Here is a 27,028-nt window from a genome sequence, read left to right on the forward strand (position 1 = left end):
AGCTGTGGTGCAGGTTTGAATCGCTGGGCAAGACCCAGTGTCAGCACTGCCAGGAGGTCAGACATAGCCTTGTACTGCACTGCCTTCTCCCTGCACATAGCCTGGCACATACAAACTTGGAGATAAAATGTTGTGAGGCACCTGGATATTTATTTAAAAGACAAGAGATCATAGAAAAGTCCCTCATGAAGAATAGCCACTTAAAACATTCAGGGACTTCTTTCATCCCTGTTTTCCTACTTCTCCACTTCTGTTCTCCTGCTTCTTCCCCACATGGTTCACACTCTCATATTTTGCCTCTAGTTTCTAATCAGGTCAGAGCCCCATGGAGAAAGGTTGTGTTTGCCTAGCTGTTGGCAGGATGCTCAGCCCCAAAGGGCTCTGTTCCTGGCAGGGATGTTTAAGACGGCTGCAGTGCTTTGCCATCCTGGTGAGTTTTTCTATTACTGTCACAAGACTGTACCAAGACCTGTTTGACCCAGCTGGGATTTGTTCTCTTGCTAAACCTGTCTCTGCTGTGTGCTGTGATTGTAAGCCTTGTTAAATTTGGATGATTAAATCATCATCTCCCCACAGTACCCAAAGCAGTGCTTTATTTAATATCCTGGTCAATCAGCAGTTTCCTCTGTGGTGAAGTAGGCAACTCAAACACTGTGGGGAGTGCCTGAGTGCCTATCTAGGGCCTAGAGAACAGCACTTGCATTAAAGACACTCCTGCAAAACTCACCCTTGCTTTATCAGTCGTTTCTAATTGTTACTTACCTTTAAATATCTTGTTTAAACTAGTAACAGGTTTCAGTGGGTTGATGCTATCAAAATGTACATTTTATGATAGCAGTAATTATACTGTTTTCCTAGTCTGACATTATCTGACAGAGAATTTCTTTCCTTGTTTTACAAACTGAGGCTCTGAAAGGGACCATAAAGCAAATCAGTGTTGGAACTGTGAAGAACAGTTGTGTTTTTTTCTGAACCTTTATCCACCCTCTTTTAGTTTTGCTTTTTTTCTCCTCTTGAAAACCATAGGCACATCTGTCATTGTTGGAGTTAAAATCAATTGCTCTATTTACACATTTGAGAATAATGTACTTTTCTAAAGAGCTCATGTAGCTCCTCTTTTCCCTCCTGCATACCTGCTATATTTCTACATATTTCTTTCTTCTACATTTTGGACACTCCCACTAAGAGAAAAAAAAAAAATGAAGCAAACAAATGCGAGGAAAATACTTCACAAGCCATGAAAGACCCCACTGCAAAATGCACAAATTTCTCTATCGGAAAGCTTTTCCTCTAAAACATGAAAACCAGCACTGTGCTGCTGTGTTCACAAACATGAACATTAACTGTGATGATAGCTGTCATTAGTAGCAACAACTTGGAGGTCAAGATCTCAGACATCTAAATCAGATGAGTCCTGTGTGTGTCTCCACTTACTATCAGGTCTGCAAATGCTTTTTTTCTGCTGGTGTGGTGCCAGAGAAGCAAAACAGGGAGTTACTAGAGGTAGGAGGAAACACAAGATGCTAAATAATTTGAGGAATTAATAAAATCTCAAGTGCACATGGTCACAGCAGAGTCTGAGCATTATTAAAGTAAAAGAGGTTTCAAATAATTAGGATATAGTTTTACCTGTTGGAGAGCTGTAGAGATCCCCTATGTAAGTGCATTGGGAAAGAAACTGGGCCAGACATTGAGCATGCTCAGGTGTTTCCTCTTCCTGGGAATTTCAAAGAATAAGCTAAAGTGGTGGAAACAACCATAGAGGAAAATGAAATGGAGATTTGCTTCAGCAAAAATCAAGGGCTTTTCAGGTTGCCTTTGCTTCAGTGCTTACTCTGCCTGGGACGATGTTCTTCCCATCCTCTTGAGCTGTGAGAGACCTGGGACATTCTTTCAGAAAACTCTGATTATGTCCAAGCAAACAGCCCAGATAGGGGGAGCCAGACCTAGACTAGAGCTGGCCACAGCCATGTTTGACCCAGTAGTTGCATCTGGAAAAATTATGTGAAAGGACAAATATGGGACGAGAAAGGGGCATCTGGAGAAAATGTCTTAGTCTCAGAAGGAGCAAAATCACTCTTCTAACTAGTGCTATGGACAGCAACAACCAAAAGTCTCTATATGGCCCAAGTAAGAAAATATTTCTGTATTTCTGAATATTACCATTGGTCAGAGTCTGACAGACTTGATTAATTGTATTGCTAATTCATCACCCTGCAGCTAAGTGCCAGGTATGATTCCTGAGAGCTGCAGAAAAGACTCACAAACAGCAACCCAGCAGCATAACTGCAAAAGAAATAATCTACCTGTCAGCCTGGAGAAGCTCCATGCAGAGCACAGCAGCATTTTTCCATGCTGATGCAGAGCACATTTTCTGTGTCTTGTACAGGAGGAACATGCACAAATGTGGTTATTTATAGCTTCTCCACCTACACGCAGCTTTGAAATTTTGTCTAAAAGAAGTGCAGCATTTAAAGACTACAACAAGGTTTTTAACTTGAAGATATGTTTTTTCTTTTCTTGATTTCTTTAAAAACAACATTCTGGGAACATTAGTAACAATCCAGGCATTAAGGAAGAAACATTAGTTCTTCATTTGTCTGTCTATTGTTCTCTTACTTGGAAAGTTTTCAGAGAGGCAGTTGCCAAATTTTATGAAGTAAAATATTTAATCGAGAAAATGAAAGATAAGTGGGGTCCATTTGATGAATGTGAACTTTGCCAAAGGAAGGCAATGTTAAGTTTGAAGAGGTTCCTTCTCAGGGTAAGAGAAGCATGTGGTGTATATTCCCACTCCCTTTTGGGGAGCTCACATCCCAGATGATGGCGTTTAGTGAAGGAGCAGGCTGGGGCTGCGTGACCTCAGGCAATGCCCAGAGGAAAGGGACAAGTCCCGCTCTCAGAATGCCCAGTCTACACCCAGTCAGCTCTGCCAGAGCCCGGAACTGAACGTGCTGTTTCCAAGAGACACATAACTAAATCCTACATTTTGCTAATTATTAGAGCTGGGACCAACTCTTTTCTTTACAAGAAGATGGATGGGACCAGAAGACGTTGTATTCTCGCTCTTCTCCAAACTCTATGAGTTTCAAATTGTGATGATACTTTTATAGATGTGAAGAACGTGCAAGTACATAAAAGCCATCTGCAGAAAGCAGACACAAGGTTATTTTTGCCATATAAGCCTGTGAAAAGGTAAGGAGTTTAGGTGGAGCAGCTCTGTGGGGGGTGTGTCCCTCATCATCACATAAGGGGAGCAGCCATGTTGCCCATGGAGGGTGGCATGTCTGGGAGCAGATGAGTAATTGTGACTATTGCTCAGGTCTGTAGGTCTACAATAATGGGAAAGTTCTTGCAGGTGGGTGGGAGATGGCAGAGCAGTGCTGCAGCAAGTCACCATGAACTCCTGAGCCTCTGCTAGAAAAGTTGTGAACAGTCTTGTTGGTGTGCAGTCCATTGCTATGGGAGATATTTAGGCTGTCTTCACTTAGTCATCCTGTTGACTTTGCAGCCTTTTCATAACCAGTTTGCATATTTTTGCAATAGAAACTTCTAAGAAGGGGGTTGCTGGGGGAGTTGTTATTCTGTAGTGTTTTCAACTGCAGAAGCTGTCGATGAACAAAGATCCTGCTGCAAGGACTGTCTTCTCTGGATAAACTCCCACAGACCTGTTTCCAGATGGGCTTGTAGGATATCTGTGGGTGCTAGAAGCAGTGAGAAGTGTGAATAAGACTATATACATGTATTTTTGCATTTAGGACTTTCCTGACACTCCTCTGGACCCACATGTCTCAGTAGTTGTATAATTTACTCAGATGTGTTCAGCAGTGTCGGCTGTGCTTTGCAAGACTGCCCCCACTGCAAAGAACAGAACATGGATGTTCTGTTTTGACAAACTAGTGGGGCTTTAAACTACAGAGGTTAGATTTTTGATGTTGAAATGAGAAACTGTGCAGAGGTGAAACTTTCACGTAATGTCCAGGAAGCTCATAAAAACACCTACAATCTGACTTCACAGGGACTTCTTTTCTTGGTTGAATGTAGACAAGGGAATAAAGGAAATTTAAAAAAAAAATGTTTTAATTGGCTGTGCATTTAATTCCCCTCGTTAATTTAGTTGCAGTATGAAGCAAAATACTGATAGGTCTGTAAGGTTGTTTTTCCCTCCAAGGCTAAATGGGACTGTATGCTTTTTCTTTTGAAAAGACCTCTTTAATTATGTGGTGGTATTTGGAATAGTTACAATTAGAGAGCAAAAGCAGGGAGTGATTAAAAACTCCTACTTAATAGCAGCTGCATTAGTTCTCTGGCTTTTGAAAGAGACCCAGGCACAGCTGAGTCCACACATACCACACAGAGGAGTTGTGGTGAAAAGGAAAGGCAAAATGGTGGTCAAAAATTTTTGACTGACTTCAGGGAAAACTGTCTGTTCCAGTGTTTCAAGAGAGCTCTTCCTTGAGAAACTATTGAAGTGTCAAAATTCATCGTTCTTGTCCAGTCTTCAGACTATGTTAATGAGTGTAGCTCTGTTCACTCAATTCCACCTTAAACAAACATTCAAACATACCCAAAAAACCCCTCTGAAACCTCAGATTGCTTGTCTGGTAATAGTGGGATACACCATGTCTCAAGACAGTTTGAAAGAAGTATGTCTGAGCTGAATTAAATACAGGAGAACTTGGTAGGCTGGCTGTATTAGTTTCTGAAGATGAATTAGTCATTCCTGCATGGTCAGATCAAGCTATGGTATTTCAGGATTTATAGGTACCCGCTCTGCAATGAGGCATTTGTACCAGAGTGGTTTTGGAGCAGCTTACACCTGGTTTTAAAGCCTTGCCTTTCAATGGATTGCCTATTCCGTTTTGTACAGCTGCCATCACGTTGCTTATTATTTATATTTCACTATGTTCCTTCAGTGGAAAAGGTTCCTAGAATCCCCAACCAGATTTGGAGCCACATATTGCTAGAGGCTGCAAAAACTTAAAGTGGAAGGCAGCTTTCTTTCCACTTTCTCTGTCAGCCTTGCTTTTTTCAACTGTAAATATGATTAATGTCATTTTAGGAAAGTGAATGGAGGCAGGGACGTTGAGTCATTTGCTGAACTGTAGTACTGGGTGCTGAACCAAATCATTCCAATTCCAGTCTACTTTTTATATGAAATCCTTGTTGCTTTTTGCTTATTTCTGAAAACTTTTCATGATATGACATATTTGACCAAAGGCAGGGAACAGAGTAAGGCCCTGCTCCCTCCTGCTGCTGCTGAGCTGCACCAGCAGGGCTCTACCTGTCCATGGGGACTGCACTTACCTGCATCAACATGTGCAGCTTGGGACATGCTGTCCTATGAACTACACATGTTCACAGGTTGCTACATGGGAAATAGAACATGGTGTTGAGATGTGTGTCCAGAGACTCAGATCCTGCTGGATGCACAACTAGGTACTGCCTCTTAACTTGACAAACATGAGGTCTTTGATCCACATTTGCTGAAGGCAGTTGAAACTTCGCTGTGGTTTTTCTAGGAACAAGATCTGAGTTTCAAAGTCAGATATAGATGCCTTTGGAAATAAAAATGATTTCATGGGAGCCAAAGTTGATGTTTCTTGTTAAAACATGAGGTGTGATCCCCATCTTTAAAATATTTTGTAACAATATTTTATTGTGCCACCAACATAAATTTATAATGAAGAAAGAAGTGAAAAAGGGAGATCAGTTTTTATTAGGAGGTAAAATCCACAGATGAGAATGACTGACTTTTGTTTTGGGTTCTATTATACACCATTAATAATAGCAGGAAAACCAGAGGATAAGTTCCTTTGTATTTCAGTGTATTTTCTCAGCTAGACCTTTACTTGACATTACCCTGCTGTGACAAGGCCAGGGATAATAAGGAAAAGAAATCTATTTTCAGCAATGATTTGGAATACAAAAAGAAACTGATTTAAATCAGACTTTGTGTGCATTTTATTCATTACAGAGGATTAGTATTTCTTAAGTCTCCTTGAGTTGTTGTGGGTTTGGGGGGATTTTTTATTTTGTTTTTCTTCTGTTTCTCAGTGTTTGTTCTGTCTTCCCTGGTGCTGTTGCTGACACCAAGTTCTCCTGGAGGGCCTGGTAGCAGGCCAGGGGTTGCCATGCTGCACAGAACAGCATTACCCACTAGGTGCAACGCCAATGGATAGAAATTGACAATCCCACACTGGCTGCTGCCTTTGCTCATAGTGGTCTCCCTGGCAAATGGGCAAAGTATCTCTTAAAGGCCCTTTTGCCTCCCAATAAAGGAGGGGTTTGTGGGTAACCTGAGAGCACATCTTGTTTGAACTGTGTTGTTCATAAATGCATATATGATGTATAGCTTCTAGTTCTGCTAGAAGAAAATGAAGCATCTTCTGCCAAGAGATTCTGTCTTGTATTTGCAAAATCTAGTACATCCAGTAAGTATTACTAACTAGGCTTGTAGAATTTTGAAGGGCTTTGACAGAAAAGATTGGATTTTGTTGCTGTGCAGTGGAACAAAACGTTTACAATAAGCTTTGGATGTAAAGTATGATCTGAAATATGAACCTTTTAACTGCATTTCTTGGTTACAAAAAGCAGGCTTGGCAAAGGCAGAGATTCTGGAATAGGAGTTTCAGACATGCAGGGCCTTGGAGTTAGAGAGCATTCCTAATAGCAGCTACAGAAGAAGTAAAGATAAGGTTTGATTCTTGTGAGTTTTGAAGTGCCATATGAATTCCTGGTATCACACCAGAGTTTAGTTAGCCCATAGTGTCTCAAGAGCAAGAAAGAAAGTGCTCATAGGGGCAGCCTGACACTGCTTGGCTTCCTCTCACTACAAGATTTTAGAGGCATTATCCACATGTTTAAAGTTAGGCAATGCTTAATGCACCTATTTGAAATGGGGCCTCATTTAAAGCTGAATAAATTAGGTGGGATAGCTCTGGAATTTATTACAGCTCTGTTACCAAAGAGTTAAACTAACTCCTTTGGGTTATACCAGGTTGGTACTGTTTTGAGATCAAGATCTGACTCTTAACTGCTGAAGTGTAAAATGGTATCATTTATTTTCAGTTTTCAGAGTAAGCTAGTTTTTAGAGTCACTATGGCAACAACAGTGAGTCCTAGGGTAACAAAGATTAATGCTTCCCTTGGCCAAGACACTTCAGTGGGCCACCTCACTCAGGAGCAGTGGAACTGTTCGACATGGCCTGGGTCAAATGCAGAAGTCAGGGTGCTCTGTCACTGCTGGTACAACACGCTGCATCTTAATCACCAGCTCACACTTCTCATCTCTTCCTGTTGCATGAGGGCAGGGGTCAGGGACGGCTGTGTTTGAGCAACCCTCAGTGTTCAGGCTGCCTGGGAAAGTGTGGACACACCGCCCCTGGAGGCATTTAAAAGACACGCACAATCTTAGGGACCTGGTTTAGTGGTGGGCTTGGCAGTGCTGGGTTATTGGTTAGAGTCTGATATTAAAGTTCTTTTCTGACTTAAATGATTCTGTGATTCTTACCCAAGTCATCTTCGTTTCATCTTCATTTATTTCTGCTAAAAGAAATGTAGTTTAAAAGATGTGAAAATACAGAAGTCTTTCAACTAACTTCAACAGCAGATATAGTTCCTTAAAGTAATGGATTTACTACTTCCTTTGACATTTTGTATTCATGTAAAATGGGTGCAGATCATGAGAACTTGCAAGGAAGGAACTGGTTCCCAAGGAGATTTTGATTTAAATTGGATAAAGTTAAGAGATGTTTTTTAGTTTTCACATTTCCTGATTAGGAAAGATACCTACAGAAAGAGACTTCAAAGTGCTACATTGAAATGTCTGTCTGCCCTTTTGAAATAGAGCCCCATTGCTTTTTCTTATTATTTAAAAATCAAATTAACTTTTTTTAAAGTTTTTAAATAACTTGACCTTAACTGCACTCATGCAATCATCTTGCCATATTCCCGTCATACAAATTAGCTTAGAGGAAGAGCAATTATCATCCCAGAGCTTTGCTAAATTATTGCCTGATTGCTTCTTCAACCTTTTTCCTCTAAAACCATTCTTCCATCTCTTTCTTCCCATGTTTTCCTACGATATCCCATACAAACTATCAGCGTTCCCTGCAAGTGGACTCTCAAGTACATTTTTCCCTGACCTCACCTGGGCAGGATTTGTTTTGCCAGTTTAGTTGTGCTGTAGGTCGTAGATTTCCTGTAGGCAGGACTTCAATCCTCTGCAAAAAGGAGTGTGGAGAGGGCTCTGGAAGTGGCTCTCTTCAAAGCACCTGCTTCCCAGTGCTGTGCTCAGATGAAACCTGTCTGAATTGCCACTAGTATTATTTCAGCAGTTACACAGATCATTCTACGGGGACAGTTAGGGCTATTCTTCCTCCAGGCAGCATTTTGAATCTTGTGTTTATCCAGCCATATAATGACTGTAATAGCTGGCACAGTCAGCCTGCTGTAGCTGTACTGAGTTTTATTTCATTTTCTCGGTGACCTGAGTTTGCTGCATGTTTTTTTGGGTGTGTAATTGTGGCCCTGAGGAGATAAGGAGACAGGAGATGCACATCGTAATAGAAAATAATCCTTCTATCATTTTTGATCTTAAACTAGTGAAATACATTTTTTTAAAAAAGAGATATTAACACATTTTTAGCAGAGGAACAGGAGAAACAGCTACCCCAATGAGCTTGACAATAGTGACTGGGTCAGTAAGGTGTGGGATGGGAATTTGCCACTGGTGAAGGTAAAACACCAAGACTTACCCTACAATCCTTTCAGCAGCTGTCTGTGAGTTATGATGCTTCCTAGGTGATTCCAGGGATGGCTGCGCCCATTCTTGGAGATGTCTTGAAGTCTGAACTCAGCCATGTTTTCATTAATGCAGGACTATGTAATGGACAGCAGCCTGGACTGGACAAGGCTGCCTGCATGGGGAGTATGTCCACACGGCAGTGGTTGGCCTGGAACTCAGCTGCAGGGTCAGGCAGGGTCAGGCTTCACTGTGCAGGAGCTGCAGAGCACGAGGGCCTTTCTCAAGCACCTTTCAAACCAGTGCAAGCACAGGAGTAAATGCACCCTAGAGAGCTGGCATATACTGGAGTTATAAAATACATTTTATGCTTCAAGAAACACCTCAGATGATGGATCTGTCTGTAGCACAGTATTTTAATTCCAAAGAACTCATGAATTACAGCCATTTCCTAGCTAGAATAAAATGCAGCTTGGCAATAAAGCACAATTAGGAAACCTGAAGATTTAATTTGGAAAACACTCTTAACTGCGTTTTTAATGGCATCTTCAAGCTGCTTAAGTTTTTAAGGGATAATAAAATTATTTGAACTAAGTCACTGTAACTTCAATGTCTACCTGTATCTCAGGATGTTAATTTTTGGCAGTGGAGCAAATTATACAGTCTGTGCTCTCAATTACAATGTTAAATGTTTATCTTGAATTATTACATACTTACTCTAGTTCTAAAGACATTTTCTTTCTTCGGGGTAAGGAAGAATTTCTCCAAATACACTGACATGTAGATGTTTACAAGTGCTGGTGATTTCAGGTTTGATGGGACCTTTCAGAGTTGTTCCTGCATTTGCCACAGACTGACTGCTTAACACTTCTCATTGTTTGCACTGGGGAATAAGAGCTATGTCTCCACACAGATTTATGTTCTTGCTGTAGTTTTATTCACTCAGTTATTCCATACATCAGTTGTTCCATATCTCAGCTTTTTTAAGTGCCAACTTTCTGTGTCTTTTATGATGGAAACAAAAATGTGATATTTGTCCGTGTTTGCAGATTATTGTGATCCAAGTGCTTTATATAAGGAAAAAACATACTATCTTTATTAGCACCTTAGTAAATGCTGAGGATTCTTTAGTTAATTATGGCTATTGGGTTATCAGAGCCTCATCCTAATATCCTGTCTTTTCCCAGCTTCGTGAGACACCTCAGGAATTCACTTAGTCTTTTTATATAATATCTGTAATGTATATATGTAATGTTTTTATTTTCTTGTCTTCTATGCAAAATGAAATTATAGCATTTATGTAGTTCACAGAATGATTGTGAAAACAAATTCATTGATGACTGGAGTGATCAGACATGTTAACATGGGTTTCCAAGAGCAGAAAGTGCTATTCAGCAAGTTATTCTCTAATTACTACTTCAATGCTTTAAGCATGAAAAAGTTATTGGAATAGTTTTCTTTAGAGTTACAGTAAGTGGCTATCAATTATTAATAAATAAAAAGCACATACTGCATACTAATTTAATATGAAACATTGTTTAAAGTAAAGCCATTTTCTATTTGAAAAAGAATATTAGATGAGATTTTTTCCAAACTTGAATTTGGCTCTGCTTCCATTTTTAATAGATACGTTGAAAACTGACAAGAGGAAAGAGGTTGTTAATGGGATTATTTGCAGACTGTTAATGACACAAATGCTTGGAGATTGGCCCCCAATAACTGTTCTTATAAGTCATATAGTCATTCCTGGTCAAAAATATATTGCAGAAAAACTCTTAGCAGACCAGTTGGGACATGGATTTCAAACAATTTGAAGAAATATATTTGGGATTCTCTGTGCAGAGCAAATGGGAGACAAGCTGGTCAGAGAAATGGAAGCAGGAAGTGATGACTGAACTGCCAACACTTCTGGTCCTGCTTCCTCATCCCCATAGTGTCACTTGTGCCAAATATGTGTTCTCCCTTCAGGACATGAAGTGCTTTGATACTCCGTTCTGTGAAATTACTTGTATGCTGTGGATGGAAAATAAGTTGTAAGCACAAAATATTAATTAAAAAAATGCTTTTCTTTGTAAAGAAATAGGGTTGGAACATAAATATATGTGTATAAAGGTTTGTTTGTACCTAGGACTTCCTATAAAATATGCCTGGGATCTACATTACAAAAAAAGCTCAGAGCCCAGGCGGCTTAGATTCAAACCATGAAATAGTTTTACTTGCCTGAAATAATAAATAAATAAACAAATAATCACATCTTCCATGTCTCCAGTGGTAGGTTTCTAGGCTTAATCAATAATATCTCTGATACTATCACTATCCTGGGTCTGCTTGCAGTGTCTTGTCCCTTCAGAGTGACAGAAGTTCCAGCTGTTGTTTCCCTGTCCACCAGCATTGGCTGCAGTGGGGATCCAGAACTCGCTGCGAGTGCAGGGCTCCTTGCTGAAGGAAGTCCCACCAGTTACAGAAATTCCAGTGCTGCTCAAGTACTCTGTATTCCCTTAGCTTTTGTGTGTTGGGAAAGAGAAGAACAGAGTATCAATCTCATCTTGAAATTTCCCAACCTAATATTGTCAAGTTTGGGGTTTTTTTCCAGCTTGTAGTAGACTCCAGACAGATTTGATCTATATTTTAGTGCCTGTGTTACTGTGAGGAGAAACTCCACATGGATGGTGCTCATAGAGATAACATACTTTTAAAAGAGAATCCTCTGTAACTCTCAGAATATCAGATTAGTCATCCTACTTTTCCATAAGGATCAGTTAACACTTGGAACTCAAGAACCTGAAATGCTTGGAGGGTTCACATTGTCAATATTTAATGGCCTGCAGTGTAGGTTTCTCAGCCTTTTCATTCCAGTAACTCTGATAATGCTTTCTGTCCACATAAAATAGATTTTAACTGATCCTTCCACCATGCTTTTGGACTCCCTCTCACACTGAGGTGTGAAATCAGCTGTTGCTGTTTTGCAGTTTACACAAGCTCATCAGAGGGTACTTCCTGTAAAAGATTCCAGATTTCTGATTGCCTTCCCCCAAAAGTCATCTGTGTGAAAGTAAATATTTAATATCTGCCAGGCTCAAATAACTAAGCTACACTTCAAAATAAATTGAATAGCAAAAATTCAATAAACCTAATTTAGCAATAGCGTCCATGAGCATTTATCTTCTCTCCAGTTAGAATGGACTTTGACAGAGCTGCTTGTGTTCAGCCACAGCAAGCACAAAGCATTCCTCTGGAGCTGTTCCATCCTCACCTTCACAGGATTTCTCTGTGCTGCTGAGACAGGAGAGGTAACTGGATGTTCTTCTTTTCTGGCAGGTACTGGACTGGATTGAAAACCATGGGGAAGCCTTTCTGAGCAAACACACAGGAGTGGGGAAGTCTCTACACAGAGCACGCGCGCTGCAGAAAAGACATGATGATTTTGAAGAGGTAGCACAGGTAAGAGTCAGAGACTTCTGTTGTCTGGCTTGATTTTTGTTACTCCTTTTGCATATTTAGAAAAAGGTATCGCTGTTTTGGGTCACACTGCTCTCTTCAATCATTTGATGCTGCCCAGGATTCAGTCACCGAGGTCTGGAAGTCAGCATGAACACTGCAGAGCAGGATAGTGGCAGGACTTACAATCAGAAAATCACCACACTGGGTCGATGAAAGGTCTCAAAGCCCATGAGGAATTACAAGCAGTTTACAGGAAAGTAGCACAGACTGTTGAGACATAGAGGAGAATGGTTATGAGTGAGAGCAATGAAAAAATCAATCGTAACTCCTACGGTGGAAACTGAGGGCCTTGAGCATAAGGTGGGAAGCAGGGGAAACATCAGAGAGTGTTTGCAGTAAGGACTAGTACCCTTCCCATCCTTCAGTGCATTATGCAGAAGGGATTTTTTGTTTTGGAATGAGAGGCAATCATTACAGGTAGACATTGTTATTGTTATTAATTTTCCTCATAGAACACTGTAAGCAAGATTTTTCCAGGAATTTAGTACGAAGCCAAAATCTTACAAATTTTCCTCAAAGTGGAGTCATAGTAGATGTTTAAATATACATCCTGTCCTTATTTATAGAAATTAAAAGAAAGAGGACCTTTGGTAAGTTCTTCCATGGATTGAGTAGTGGTTTTTTTTTTCCCCCTAAGTATCCATGGTCAGAAATTTTCCAGTCTCAGCTCTGGCTGCCAGACTGTGTTACACTCTTTTGGGGTAGATTTGAAACATCTTCTATCTGTAACTGATAATCTGTAACAGTACTTCTCCTTTGGGTATTTTGGATAAATTCCTGATTGATCTACGTAAAGCAAAATGTATCAAATGCTTTGTCTTCCTGATGCACACAGGGCAGGTTATTGCTCAAATGTCTCACTGTGGCATAAGATGAAAATTTATTATATTTTAGTTTTGGTTTTCTGCAAAACCTTTCCCATGTGCTGGCCTAGTTTAGTTTAAGATATTTCCAGTAACAGGGACGTACCTCTTTTACTGTTTCCTCAGGGAAAATATTTCACTGCCTGATGGCAGCTACCGACAACATTTTTTTTCTCCTCTCCCTCATATTGAATTTATATTTCTCTCAATCTCTTTTTTTATTATTATTCCCTTGTTTATATCCCCGTAGTCTTATTTATCTCTCTTAAGGAGATAAATCCCAGGAAATGGGATGAATTAACAACCCTGAAATACCTGTAGAATGTTGGCACATCTTATCCTATGTGCCTCTTAACCATATTCAACATATTGAATTCTGCTAATATGTTTTTATTCACCAATCCCTTGAAAATATTTTCCTATCTATGTTGTTGGAGATTTAGATTACCAACATTCTTCTTTTCATTAGATGTTCAGTTCTTGATGGAGTATCCCATTGCTTGGCTTGCTAATGAATTTCAGTGTTACCTTTCAGCTGTGATGGGAAATCCTTACATACCATTGACAGATCACACAGTGTGAAAGCAGCAGTTCTGTATTGGTGGGTTTCTAAAATTTCATGGGATCACCTGTGGATTTAAGCTTTCTGGTAATAGGCTTGAATTTCTAAAAGTTTAAATTTCTGCGAATTTCTTAGAATGGATTTTAGGCTGGAGGTTGAAAACCGTGGTTCTACAAGGCCTCATCCAAAAGCACAAGATAGGGTTAGTTTTCATCCTAAAATCAATATTAGGGGCCTCTCCAGAATGAGTGCTTGAGTCAGCTGTGATGGGATGCTATACTGGGCTAGCAAATGAAGATTAGGATCATGTAATATACAGGAGCTGAAACAAGGTGATTTCATGTCCTTTGTGTCATTAATATTTTCTAAATCACTCACTTCTGATACATTATCTTCATAATTCCCATTCCATCTCACGTTTTCTGGGTCACAGTTAGCATTTTTTTCTACCTCCTCTTTGAGTATGACTTAACTAGAGATGTAGGAAACAAATTATGAGCAGGTGAGAAGAGACAGAAAAATAACACGGTCCTGACAGTAGAGATGAGAGCCAGCCATGTAACTGTCTGCACATGGAAACAACAGCTCATTTGGCCACTGCTCCCCTGGCTGATGTAATTTGGAGACACATCCCCTCATCAGGGCTGAGGAACCTTCCAGTGTGCAGTTTGCATGTGTAGGTACTAGGGTAAGTCAAAATATAATTACTTTGCTGAAGACTTTTCTAACCTCCCTGTTAGGCCTCCTTCTATACCGTTTCAGCACATCTCTCTGTGAATAACTTGAGACACATTTCCTTTCACTTCACTAGGCCAAATTCAGAGCAAATGAATTCTGTTCACTGGGTGACCACATGTGTTCAGATGAAGGTGGGTGTTTCAAAGGGGGATGCAGAGGAAAGAAAGAAGTGTCATTTACATGGTTATAGAACCTCTTGGGTTCCTCTGAATCTGATTCCTTTACAGCTGATGAGTAGAATCAATGAGCATCTCATTGCTCTGCCTGGACTGCTGTGAATATGAAGTTTATGATGCCTCCTAATTCCAAATAATTGACACAAATTGAACCTGGTTCCTCCCCAACAGCTTTGACAGGAATAGCTTCCTCTGGTGCATTCACATGAGAATATCATTGCTAATTTATGAGGCCTGTCTGCAGTGTGACAGTGGAATGTGGTGCTGGCAAATGGACATGGGGACACGCAGTGAGGGGAAGTGAAAGGAATCTCAGGCTTTATCTGAGGTCAAGGACTTGGGAATACAATACTCTTTGCTTTGGACAGAGTAAAAATGAGGGTAAGAGGAGAGGCCATAAATCTATCACGCCTGGAATTCTCTTGCAGAAGCTTCTAGTGGGGTTGATTTTGCCGTTGGGGAATAAATCTCCTTTCTACTCTGATTATGACCAATTTTTATTCTTCCTAATTCCCTTCTTGATGCTTAACACTTTAGAGTTGGTTGGAAATTAATTCTAAGTTTAAATATTTTTTATTTTTCTCAAGCTAGCAAACATCTTTGCCATGACTAGGGTGGATAACTGGCAGGACTTTTTCCCAATATAATCATGTAATAAAGCAGATATGCCATCATCCTCAACAAACTATTGAGTTTGCCCATTCCCCTCATCAGGATGTTAATTAGTAGCTTTCCTGGCAATAAAAAGGATTATGTTTATTTTTCTTAAATAATATAAAAAGTCTTCACCTGACACACCTGGTGAGCTTGACAATATAAGCAATAGTATTTTCTATTGGCAGTTCTCTGATAAGAATGCTTAGCCTGCCATACAGTATAAATTTATTCTCAAAAATACGCTCTCTTTGGCTCTGATATATTTGTTCTTATCTCTTGCTGTTTCAGGAGGGCATTTGCAAAGGTCAGACTAGAAGCAATTTTCAGGAGTCTTCTTGACATTTTTAACAGGGGGCAAAACATTCCTAGTTTTGCCTTACTGCATGTTTACCAGAGTCTTGTGTCTGGCATTGCTGTGCTGAGAAATGCTCTGATTGACTGACCTGCCAAGACACTAGATTGAGAGGTGGAACGTGCTTCCTCTAAGTCTGATTAGAAACTGCAGATTGATAAATCTGGATGTAATGATTCAATCAGGCATGGCCCAAATAGGTCCCATTCCTGCATGCAGCTGTGCTCAGAAAAATGTCAGTGATTTTACAGCGCTGTGTTGTGGGCAGTAGGAAATGTAATTTGGGGTCTCTTTCTCTCATAACTGCTGTTTAGACAAAGCTCTGGCAATTTTTCTGACTGTATTTATACTACACGGAACACACAGATGGCAAATGTTTGAATTTGGATTAAAAAGCCTGAGCTCCTGGGAGGGAGGTTGTTGTCTTGTATATACCTGCAACTGTTTCTCGGTCGGTGCTAATACTGTTCACAGGCTGCTGCTGTGGAAGTGCCAACCTCGGCACAGCACAGGGCCTGCTGTGCCCTGAAATTTAGTAGCCTGGCATTATCAAGACATCACCAAAGGAATATCACTGTGGATGTAGCTACAATGTTCCAATGATGGCCTCTTTGCTTGGCTGGAGTTATTTTTTGCAAATCAGATTAACTGTAGTTCGGCCAGTTATGGTTGTAAATGAAAAGACAATTTTATTTTAGGCTCTTTAACTTTTCCTTATTCAGGGCTTTTATCCTGAAAACGGCATGCCTTCCAGTTGGAAAATTCTCCCAACACTTCAGCACTACCTAGCTGAACTGCATGTGTTGTTCTCTGTATATGAAGAGAGGGTCACAGATCATTTTCCTCTCTTGTGGCATTCCCAGCAATCAGAGGTTAAGGTGGCCTTCTCAGCATCCTCTGCTCACAAAGAGCATTGCTGCCTTTGTGCTGCTGCAGAATTAGGAAAGGTACTGAGAAGCTGCTCTGACAATCCCTTGCATTCTGCTGCCACAGGTCTGAGCGGTTTCGTGAATGGTCTGAAACGAGCATTTCTGCCGCCTTTCTGCCTTTACGAGTTTTTCCCTCAGACGTGCCGATAAGATTTCCTGTCGTTCAGGTTTATGCGCCCTTTGGCCGGCGAACCGGTGCGGATTTCCACCTGCAGATGGCACTCGCAATGCGCTGGAGAGCCTTGAGCCCTAATGGGAAACAGAGCCGATGTTTCTCATCCAAACTAACCAAACATTGTCTCGCAGTGAAATGAAGCAGAAGTGGAAGCTGGCTCGCTCCTTGTCCCATGGTGTTCTCCCACCCCTGCCAAAACCCACGTTGTTCAAGGTCACCCAGAAAAACAACCCCCCTAATATTTCATTTTTTAAAATGCAGACCTGGGCTGTCCATGGTTCAAGTCAAGGTGGTGCTTGTCATCTGTGTTTATGGGATAAGCTGCCCTCAGATCTTTGGCGCTTTTCTCAAGGCTCTTGGGCCACATTCAGCTCACAGCTACAACTGGGTTTGCACTCAGTACCTGTGTGTGTGTTTTCATGCAACAGTTGGTGTATTTTTCATGGTAATCCAAAGGCACTGATGTTTATAAGGTGAAATATCGAAACAAAGCACATGTTCTTAACAGCCTTGGCTCAAAATAAGAAGGCTGTCCCTTCTTATCAAACACAGTAAGAAGAGTGACTGGAGGCTGTGTGGCCATCAGAGTTCATGGGGTTTGTCCAGTGCAGCAACTCTTGGTTCAGGCCTTGTGTCTAAAGCAGTTTTGATGTAGGTACATGGCTGGATCTTCTATTCCTGACTTTTAAAGCTTTATGGGATTCATTCTGCCAAGGTATAAGTGCAATGTAGTGGACTGTTCTTGAATTATTACAAAGAAGAAGAGCCAGACAAAATGTGAAAAAAATGCTGGACTTTGCACTCTGGCATTTGGGAAGCCATTCAGTTTTCCTGTTCTTGGATATCTGTGCTTGCCTTCCTCCAAGACAGCTTTGGAAGATGATGATTAAACACCTGAACACTGGCTTTGTAGGTTTGTATCATCAAAGTTACCCTTATGTGTACATGCACAGTTCCTTTAAGATTCAGCTCTTCCTTTTATTCATCTCAGGGAGTTAAATATATTTTCTGTAAATGAAGGCTTTCAGCAGAGACCTTGCAAGCCAAGGGCCTGTATCAGCTATAAGAAAACAAGGCTCAGGTGATATTCCTCATCTAAGAAGCAATTTGTTCTCCACTATTCCTTTCTAGAGTATTCCCTTCCTCCGTTCTGCTGTTCCTAAAATACTGTCAGTTCAAAGTTTTTGAAAAGCCCTTGCAGATAAAAAGAACTTTAGGTGCAAATATGTTGAAAAAATATGATCATGTTGTTTGTCATGTGAAATGTCCAGTAAGATGGATCCAGTAAGAGGATCCAGTAAGAAATTTTGCAGGTAAAAATGGTGTTGTGTGACCTCTCAGTCCTACGCAGCTTTACTTGAACTGCTTTAAAACTAAGTGTGGTAATGGAATAGTCAGGCCAAAGCTGAATTGCAAACAGCTACTTGTTTGGCCTTCAGGATAAAAACCTAGTGCTTTCCCATACAAATTCCAGCTCTGTTGGATGTCGTCGTTCTAAAGTTTGGCATGAAGTTCGGTACTGATGTAAAACAGCTAGGAATAAATTAAGAGTCCATGTTGATAATGAGCACTTAGGAAGCATTGTCCCAGGGTGGGTTTTTTAACTATTATTTTGTTTTACTTTTTACAGTTTTGTGACCTGTCTGGTTGTTGAAAGGAATAGCTTGCTGGGTATACTGGGTTTTTCCCTTTGGGCTGAGTGACTAAAATCTTATGTAGGATGAAATCTTAACCCAAAACAGGGAGAAAGCAGACAATTAAACCTGGTAAGAAATATGCTCAAAGTTGGCAAAAATAACTGTACTTTCAGTAATGCCAAATCTTTTTTAAAATAACAAAAGCATGAGACAGGCAACAAAAAATCAGATCTACTCTTATTTTCATCATCCTTTACGTGGCCATTAGCAAGTTCTGAAGCTATAATCTGCTTTTTCCTGTTCATTTATGTAAATGTATTCACTTCTACACAAAGAGGAAAAATGCCCACTGGCAGAAGATTACACAGGCCTTTGTACCACGGTGCAGGAGCTCCCGAACTCTTGGTTTCTCCTCCTGGCTGGCATCAGGCTGCATCTGGCAGTCACAGCCAGCAGAGATCAGTGGAATTGCCAATACATGGGCTGTCTGTGAAGGTTATCTAGGGACTGCTGGATCCAAAACCTTCTAACAGAATACCTGGGGGCTGGATAGTTTATCATGGGAGCTGTATTACAACTCTGTGCATGAAGTCTAGAAGCCTCTGGGTGCCTCAGAGCGTATCTGCATTGCAAGAGCAGAGATACCAAAATGGTTCTGCATAGCCTGGGCCAAGAACCAGAAAGTCTGGGAAGGGCTGGGCAGATTGCCTGGGTCGGATGTGATGCTGTGGGGACTCGACTGCCAGACCTAAGTCAGAAGCAGGGCATGTGAGATGTGTTTTCCCTGAGGAAGTGTGAAGGAAGGACTCTTCAGAGCACATTATGGATATCAGTCCCATGGAGACTCCAGTAGCAGCAGCCTGGCAAATATTCTGGAAGCCATGGAATTGAATTGGTGGCCAGTGGTACTCCATGATCTAGTGGTAGTGGGGAACCTGTTTTAGACAGGCTCTATAATGGCACAGAGATCTTCCTGGCAGTCATATGAAGAGCTGTGTCTATTATGCCATGTCTTTGAGTTTGCATTTCAGTGTATTTCTCCTCCAGCTCAAGGTGTTTTTCTTTCCTATTTCTTCTCTTCCAAAAGCACTTGACAGCTGAATCTTTTCATTAAACCTCCTGCAGCATGATTCACAATCTAAATACTCCCTATAAAATCTCAAGTCTTGGCAACACAGTGCATTTTTTTCACAATTGCCAGGAGCTAGCTTCCTATCACTGGTTTATTTGGGTAGGTTTATTTTTGTGTCTTTAAAATATGTTCCTTTAATTTCCTATAAATGCATAATGCTCTTCCCATGGCAGAAAGGGAGACAATGAAGCTATTTAAGAAATATATATTTTTAATTCTGGAGGTTCTGGAAAATAGAATTTCTATTGTGTGCTGAATTCTGAGATTTTGAACTGATTTCTTTTTGAATCAGAAAAGACAGCCAATGTTTCCTAAAGAAGATAAATCCTGGAATTTGTTTCTTCAAGGCCCAAAACTTCTTAAAGAGAACACTGGAAAATTATAGCACTGATATGTTATATAAACTGAGTACTAAAAATATATCCATTATGATACTGATGTATCAACTGAATAAACCTAGAGCTGAAACAAAAGGTCTGACAATTTCTGTGAAATATACCCACTTAAAAGAACTGCTGCTGTTCTGACTGACCTGTCTGTGTTGATGAAAACCATCATCATCTAAAGGCTTTTAAAACTTTCTGGTCATTTTTCTTTGTGCTCTTCTTATTGGCAGGTCAGTGGGTTATCAAACTGTACCTTATCGATTCCAGAAGATTAATTGCAGCAATGTCCAAGTCTCATTTGTAATGATGGTGGACTGGTATGCTTCAATTTCTTGTAGCTATTGATAACGGGGAGGCTCCAGGGAAAAAGAGTGACACTGTGAATCGTATCAGCATTTTTAGTTTGTGATTCTGTTCTAGTGCAGTTGAAGGACCTGCCCTGGGCTGTGCTGCTGCCTCTGGGCCAGCCAGTGGTGGCTTTAGGAGAACAGCACAACATGAGCCACAGCAACTGGTTATGACATTGCTGCCAGTCACAAGTATGCTGCTTTGCAGGCACTGGTAAAAAGGAAATTTCATGTAGATTAAGCCAATATAAGAGATTTGTATGCAGTAACAGAGCAAAATAATTTTCAAGGACAAATTTTAAGTATTTGTTATCATTGCGCAAATTTTCTGGAAATAGACCGAGTTCCATTGATCATTCTGCTGCACAAGGTTTAGAACAAAATCACATTCCAATTTCAGACAACTTGCTTATAATTAGCTTGTTCTAAAGAGTGGAGAATCTAGTTCGATGGCTCTGCAATGCAGAGAAGCTGCTTGGCAGTGTGACTGTCCCTCTCTTCTTTCCCAGTCGTGGATCCCTGATTGTCCAGATGAAGGATGTTCTCTTAGTCCCACATCAGGTGTTTGAATTGTCTAAAAACTACACTTGCCTTACGAGACTGTTGCAGAGGCTTTATACTGATTATACATAAATTGAAATATTCAACCAGCATTTTATTGCATATAAACCTATTTTTAAATTTTATTTTCCTGGAAGAGTGTTCAGATCTCAATTTCCCCTCTATAAGATAGGGAAATCTCAATGGATTTACACAGTTCTTTTGGAATTACACATGTGTGAATAGGGACAGAAATCTTAATGTGTGTATAAATAATTCACTTGTTGATTCAGTGCTTGTAGCCCAGCCATTAATATTGCCCTCCATGTGGTCTGTGAGGTCTGGTTTTGCGTAACCAAGTCCCAAGGAAGCACTGTTTTGTGTCACTATGGAAATGGCTTCTGGTTCAAGGCATTTAGGCACCTTTGTTTAGTGTCTGGTTCAGAGCACCACCACGTACAGAGCCCTCTCCTCCTTTGCTGAGCTAGGGAGAGAAATTCGAAGATTGACATGAGGAAAGCAGGCAGAATCATCCTTGTCATGCCTCTACATTTAAAATGAAGCTTGTTTGGGGAGAAGGAAATTACAGAATTTGCAAGAAGTCAGGAACTGAGACAGGAGGTGTCTCTGAACTGTCAGTGAGCGTGTGCACACGTGTTAGTTTAGCATGACTGCCTGTTTTAGTATGCAGCTGATACAACAGAAACCACTGCGTGCTCCAGAACAATGGCACCAGCTCCTATTAACACGACTCTCATTTTTATTAGGGTGTTTTGTCCAATGCATGAGATTTTGTCAGTGCTGGATTTTTTCTGTACAGTGTAGGTGAGTCTTTGTCACACTGGTGAGATCCACAGCTTTGCAGCAAGCAGAGAGCCGAGCCTGCTGTTGCCTCCTTTGGAGTAAAGTTAAGGCTCAGTTCAGAAGCACACAGTGTAAAAGGGTGGTTGTGACTCGTTAATATCAGGGAATGGGCAGTGCAGCCTTCACATTAAATGTGTCAGCTGAAGCGAGTGCACTGTTGGGTGGAATGAAGGGTGTCTCTGCCTGGAGAGGAGAGATGGCTGACACCACTGGCCTTTGGCCTCTGGCCCCTGGTTGTTTTGCCAGTGGCCAGGATTTATATTGACAAACCAGAGCTTGGATTTGTCAATGCCCACACATCAAAGTTAAGTACAGGAAGGACTGGAAACCTGCAGTGCTCCACGGTGGGGGAGAAGGGTCTGGTACAATCTCAGTGTTACTTTCTGTTGTCTTCTTGGGTTTGTTTTAGGCTCAAAATAGACCTAATTGAAACCTCTTGAAAATCAGAGGTACGTGTTTGCTCCCACCACAAAAGTGGCTCAGACAAATGCTACCCAGCCAGGAATGCATTTATAACTCTCCTCCTTTGGAAAAAGGTAACCTTTTCTGACTCGGGGTGGAGAGCTGCTCCTCCCAGTTCCAGGCCCTTTCCCAAAGGATTGACAGTTTCATCTGTGCCACAGCACAGTTCCTCAGTGCACACTGAGTGATGGGCACTGCTCAGGCTCCACTCCTCTGTCATGCACTGAAAACCAAACGGGAGAGAAGCAGCCCCGCAGCACAGCCAGGGCTGTGCAGCCACGCTGAAATGCCAGTCATCTCTTCTGAGTGTGCTCCCCCTTGGGATGGGGAATTGGGTCAGTGGGTCATTTAACCATTGCAAATTTAAGGATTTTTTATAGGCAGGCGCATGTAAATGTGGGACAGAAAAAAAGAGATTTTTCAGAGCACAGACGCGAATCTGATTTGTGTGCTAGCATCGGGATGTGCAAAAAGGAGATTTTGGATGAGAATGCTGGGAGGAGACTGACTTGCAGTTTGGACGTCCTGGACATGTCTCCAGGGTGGGGGTAGGTGCCCAGATCCTACTGTTTGGGGTTTGGCACAGGGACAGCAGGCAGAGAGAGATCAAAAGACAACTCAAAGAGAATTTCTCTGATCTTTGCTTTTGTCTCGTATCATGGCCAGTCTTATCCTTTGGGGGTTGATTTGGGATTTTTGAAGGGGATTGGATACGGAGAAGGAAGGACTCAGCAACACTAAATAAAGAGTACAGTAGAAAGCCATCAGGATATGGTGGATCTTGACTACAGAGGCAGTATCTCATATGCCTCTGATATTCATGGAGATCTACCACTTGCCAAGAATCAGTATGTTTTATAGCATGAAAATTTCTGGTGGGAATGCCTCTGTACCAGATCTCTCACTGTAAGTCATTATTAAGATATATTTATCTCAGATCATGTGTGGCCCCCTAATAAGAGCCAGAAATAAAACCGTGATATTTTTCTAAATCTTTGTTGTGCTTATGGATAAGCTGAATTGAATTTCATTCACACAGTAGAACACATTTTTAAAATGGACCCCATATGAGTGATTTCTGGCCAACATGAAAAATGTTAGTTCCTGTCTGGAACTTTTCTAAAGTCTGGTATAAAATAAATAAAATGTTCTGTTACTTCCAGGGTAGTGAAACCTCCTTCCATTTTTCCTCAGTGTAAGTATGCAATACATCTCCCTAGGTGTTACAGGAGATTTTAATCTTTTGAAGTTTTGGGGAAGACAAAGCCATTAGTCCATCCTGCTTTGGTGGCACCTCTGAAGAACTAATTTGATGGGTAAGCCTTACAGACAGTTCAAATGTCAGAGAAATAACAGTGGTGAAAAATGGGTTTATAAATCGAGTAAGATTCAGAGAATGGTTTCTACTCATTTGAAACAAATTCCAGTGTGTAAAGCACGACAGAGAGACGAATTAATGTTGATAGTGAAGAGATTCTCAATCCAAAGGGACCGGTTTGCTGACCTGCTCCTAAAGATGCTCAGCTAGAACAAGGAAGTGAAGTAAAAAGTTACTTCAACTTTAATTGAAGCTGAAGAAGACTGTTTTATTATTGTAGATAGCAGAGGGGCATTCTCCATGCAATTATCTGAGGTCCAGAGAGCAGGGAGATGGAGATGGATGTTATCTAAGTGGTGTGTTACTATTCCTGTTCATAGAGTATGTTGAGAAGCCTCCTCTTGCCAAATGGAATTATCCAAATTGTGAACAGAAGTGTCGGTGTTTTATTCTAATTGTGTGTTTGTTTCTGGTAGGCAATGTACTGAAGTGTGAGGTTTATTCTGGAAGGAAAGTGCTTTTTTTTTTTTTAAGTGATGAATTTTTAAGTGATTCCTTGCTACTAGTTAAATTTAACAGCGCAAGTAGGAGGGATCCAGGAGAACACCAAGGGGCTCCCTGCTTCCCTCTGAATCTCCAGGGAATATAGACAGTGCTAGGACATGGCACCACATGATGTGATGCCCTCACTGAGAGCATCTCCTGCACCACTCCCACCTGGGCTGGTGCACAGGAGCTGATGCAATGCAGCGTGTCGGGGAGGAAATCTGTATTTCAAAGGAGCGGCAGCAAAAATGTAATTAAACCTCGGCATCCTTCCTCAGGTAGCAGCAGTGCACTAACTGTGCTAAAAGGATGTGGTGTATCTTCCTCTGTATTTTTTTCTGTCAACAATCAGTTTGCTTGTCAGAGGTGGCTTTTCACTTATGGCAAAAAGAGCTCCCTGCAAATCTGGAGGTCCTATGATGCATTAGTGGTACACTTACCTTTTTGCAGCAGGCTGTGTTGCATTTTTGTCATATATTACCAGACAGAAAGAATGATTGTTATGTGATGTACATACAGCACTGTCTTGTGCTCCAGACTGCCTGGTCTCAATATTCAGCTGTCTAGGAATTCTTAAGCTGAAAGCTCAGGAGAATGTGGGTCAAAGTTTTGCCGAATTTTCGTCCATTAAACATTATCTCATTCTATGAACAGTCCCATGCCACTTCAAATGGGCTTCAGGAAAGATGTAATAGCCTGTCCCCACATTCATGGCAATAAGAGCATAGCTGAGTCAGGGTAGTGGCTGTGAGGGAAATGGAGAGGAAATGCTTTGCTATCTTATTTAAAGTAGCTTTTATAAAAATACAGGCACAGAATTCACATTCTCACAAGTTTATTTCTGCTTCTGTTTTCAAGGCAACCATGATGCCAGTTGTACTTGGTGCTGGCTTTTCACAGTGCTGAAGACAGCCCAAAGCCTTTGAATACTGTTGTTGCCATGTCTTTGAAATCTCCAAACCATGAGCATGGTATTAAATCCAGAATGCCTGGAGTTACTTCAATTCAGGAGTCCAACTGGACTTGATAAAGCTGTCATAATTGCACTCATGTCTGTAGGGCTCAGAAAAGATGTGAACTGAGCTTCTGGGACAGAAAACAATACCATGCCCTCCTGAATTGCTGCTCACCTTGGAGCTGCTGCATGTTTATTTCTTCACCACCCGCTTTCCCTTTTGCCCCTATCATAAAGAAGTTGTGGAGCTTTGCTGTGAACCACCTGGGTTTTTTGATGATATTAATCATTTAAGAAGCTTTCAAAAGGAGCTGCATTTCACTCCTGACAGTTTGCTTTCTTGTGCTCCCTTGTCATTTCCACAAAAGAAAATGCTTTCCTCATTTTTGCTGAATTTCAAAGGCTCAGTTACCATACAGTCACTTGAGCAGCTCTCAGTTGTACACTCTGCAAGTTACTCAGTTATGAAATTGGGCAGTGATAATTCTGTTTTAGTGGTACACTCTCTGTGCTGCATAACAGTGAGCAGAATCAGTTTGGTTTCATGTTTGGTACCAGAACAATTGTTTTGTTGTCTTCATTGTCCTTCTTTCCCTGCTGCTGCTCACTTTCACATTCCTGTTCCTGTACAAGGATGGTCTCAAAGTGAAGGGACCAAGCTATTTTCATGTATATTACCAAGAATAAAATACTAGAATAAAACCTAGCCAATAATCATCAATTTCAAATATGTTTCCTAATTCTTATAGGTCCTTGTAAAGACCATAAAATAGTGAAACAGCAGGGGTATTTCATCATCTCATTTTGATATTCTGTTTGGATATGCTTCTACCAGAAGAGCAGTAAGGTGGCAGAAAATAAAAACTGAAATATTCTTATAAGCACAAAATGAGCCTCCATGTAATTTGCTTTCCCAGCTGTCCGCCTCTCTTGGTCTCAGGATGACATTGAAGGGGCTGAGAAGTGTAGATCCTTGCCAAGCCAGCTTTTGTTCTTTGTGTATTTGTAGTATGTACACACAGATGTGCATCTATGTGTCTTTACATACTTACTAATATTGGATGATGTGCGTGATTTTAGATACAATTTAAGACATTATTTCACTGTATATTTCACTGGCATTTCGTTGAATAATGGTTGTGATCACACTGGAGTTAATTAGCATGATTGTGGTAATGGGAGTGTTTTCTACTTGATGTATGAGTGCACTCCTGATTAAGATGAACAATTGATGGGATGAAATACACCATAGCCAACTTTTTTTTTAATCTAAAGTAAGCACTCAATATGAAACAGCACTAAGAGGAATTCTTTTCGCTAATGTATTCCCACTATTAATTCCAATCTTGCTTATTTATTAGTTTGAAGGTAGCTTTTAATCAATTTATCTGGTATTTCAGCAGTTGATGTAATGTGTAAGTGTCACTCTTTTAAATTCAAATAATAAATTCATCTTGGTTTGTATGTGAACCCTGAGGGAAAAATCATAAATAAAAGTAACAATGCATGGAAAGATACTTGGTTCTTCACAATGGTCAGTGAGGATTCTGGGTTGTATCCACCTTGTCATTCCTGGGAATATTTCATATCTAATTAATACTGAAAAATGCCATATGCTTATATTTAAAACATATTATATACAGTATATTATATATAGCATTTTATACAGTTCACTGAAATAATGAAATTACTGGAGGTGTAAAGTAGTCATTAGTATCAGCATGATATGAGTGCACGGAGAACTGGGGTAAAATTATGACAAGAAAAACTAAAGATGAATTGCCGTATTTAAAGGAAGAACAGTCTGAAGAAGAAGGTGCTGATGGAAACTTCATTAGCCTGGATATTTTTTTAAAAGGTCTGAAGAAGTTTCCATTCTAGTGTGCAGTGGGGAACAATCTTGTACTGACAGAGTGAGTGGCTGCATGACCTCAGAGAGATGCTCTGCCTGTAACTTCTGTAACTGTAATTCCTGGTAAGTCTGTTTTGAATTAGAGCCACAGAGCACAAGTAAGAATATGTATCTTGATTTGATTATGTGCAATTCAAACGGAATAAAATCACAACTTATATTAGATCATCATATGCACTTAGCCTTTGCCCTTCTTAAGGGAGGAGGAATTTTGACAAAGATGGATGCTT

The 27,028-nt window shown here is 40.6% G+C and overlaps 1 protein-coding gene across 12 annotated transcripts in view; it reads left to right on the forward strand.

The window, feature by feature from the left end:
- KALRN (kalirin RhoGEF kinase) overlaps positions 1–27,028 on the forward strand; it is a 483,321-nt gene that overhangs the window by 250,383 nt on the left and 205,910 nt on the right. For all 12 annotated transcript variants that reach the window (XM_032115344.1, XM_032115348.1, XM_032115337.1 and 9 more), the window contains one exon: positions 12,065–12,187. In XM_032115344.1, coding sequence (XP_031971235.1) covers positions 12,065–12,187 — 123 coding nt within the window. The remainder of the gene's footprint in view (positions 1–12,064; positions 12,188–27,028) is intronic.

The sequence above is a fragment of the Corvus moneduloides genome, chromosome 7, assembly GCF_009650955.1.
Source record: "Corvus moneduloides isolate bCorMon1 chromosome 7, bCorMon1.pri, whole genome shotgun sequence".
Classification (NCBI taxonomy): Eukaryota; Metazoa; Chordata; class Aves; order Passeriformes; family Corvidae; genus Corvus; species Corvus moneduloides.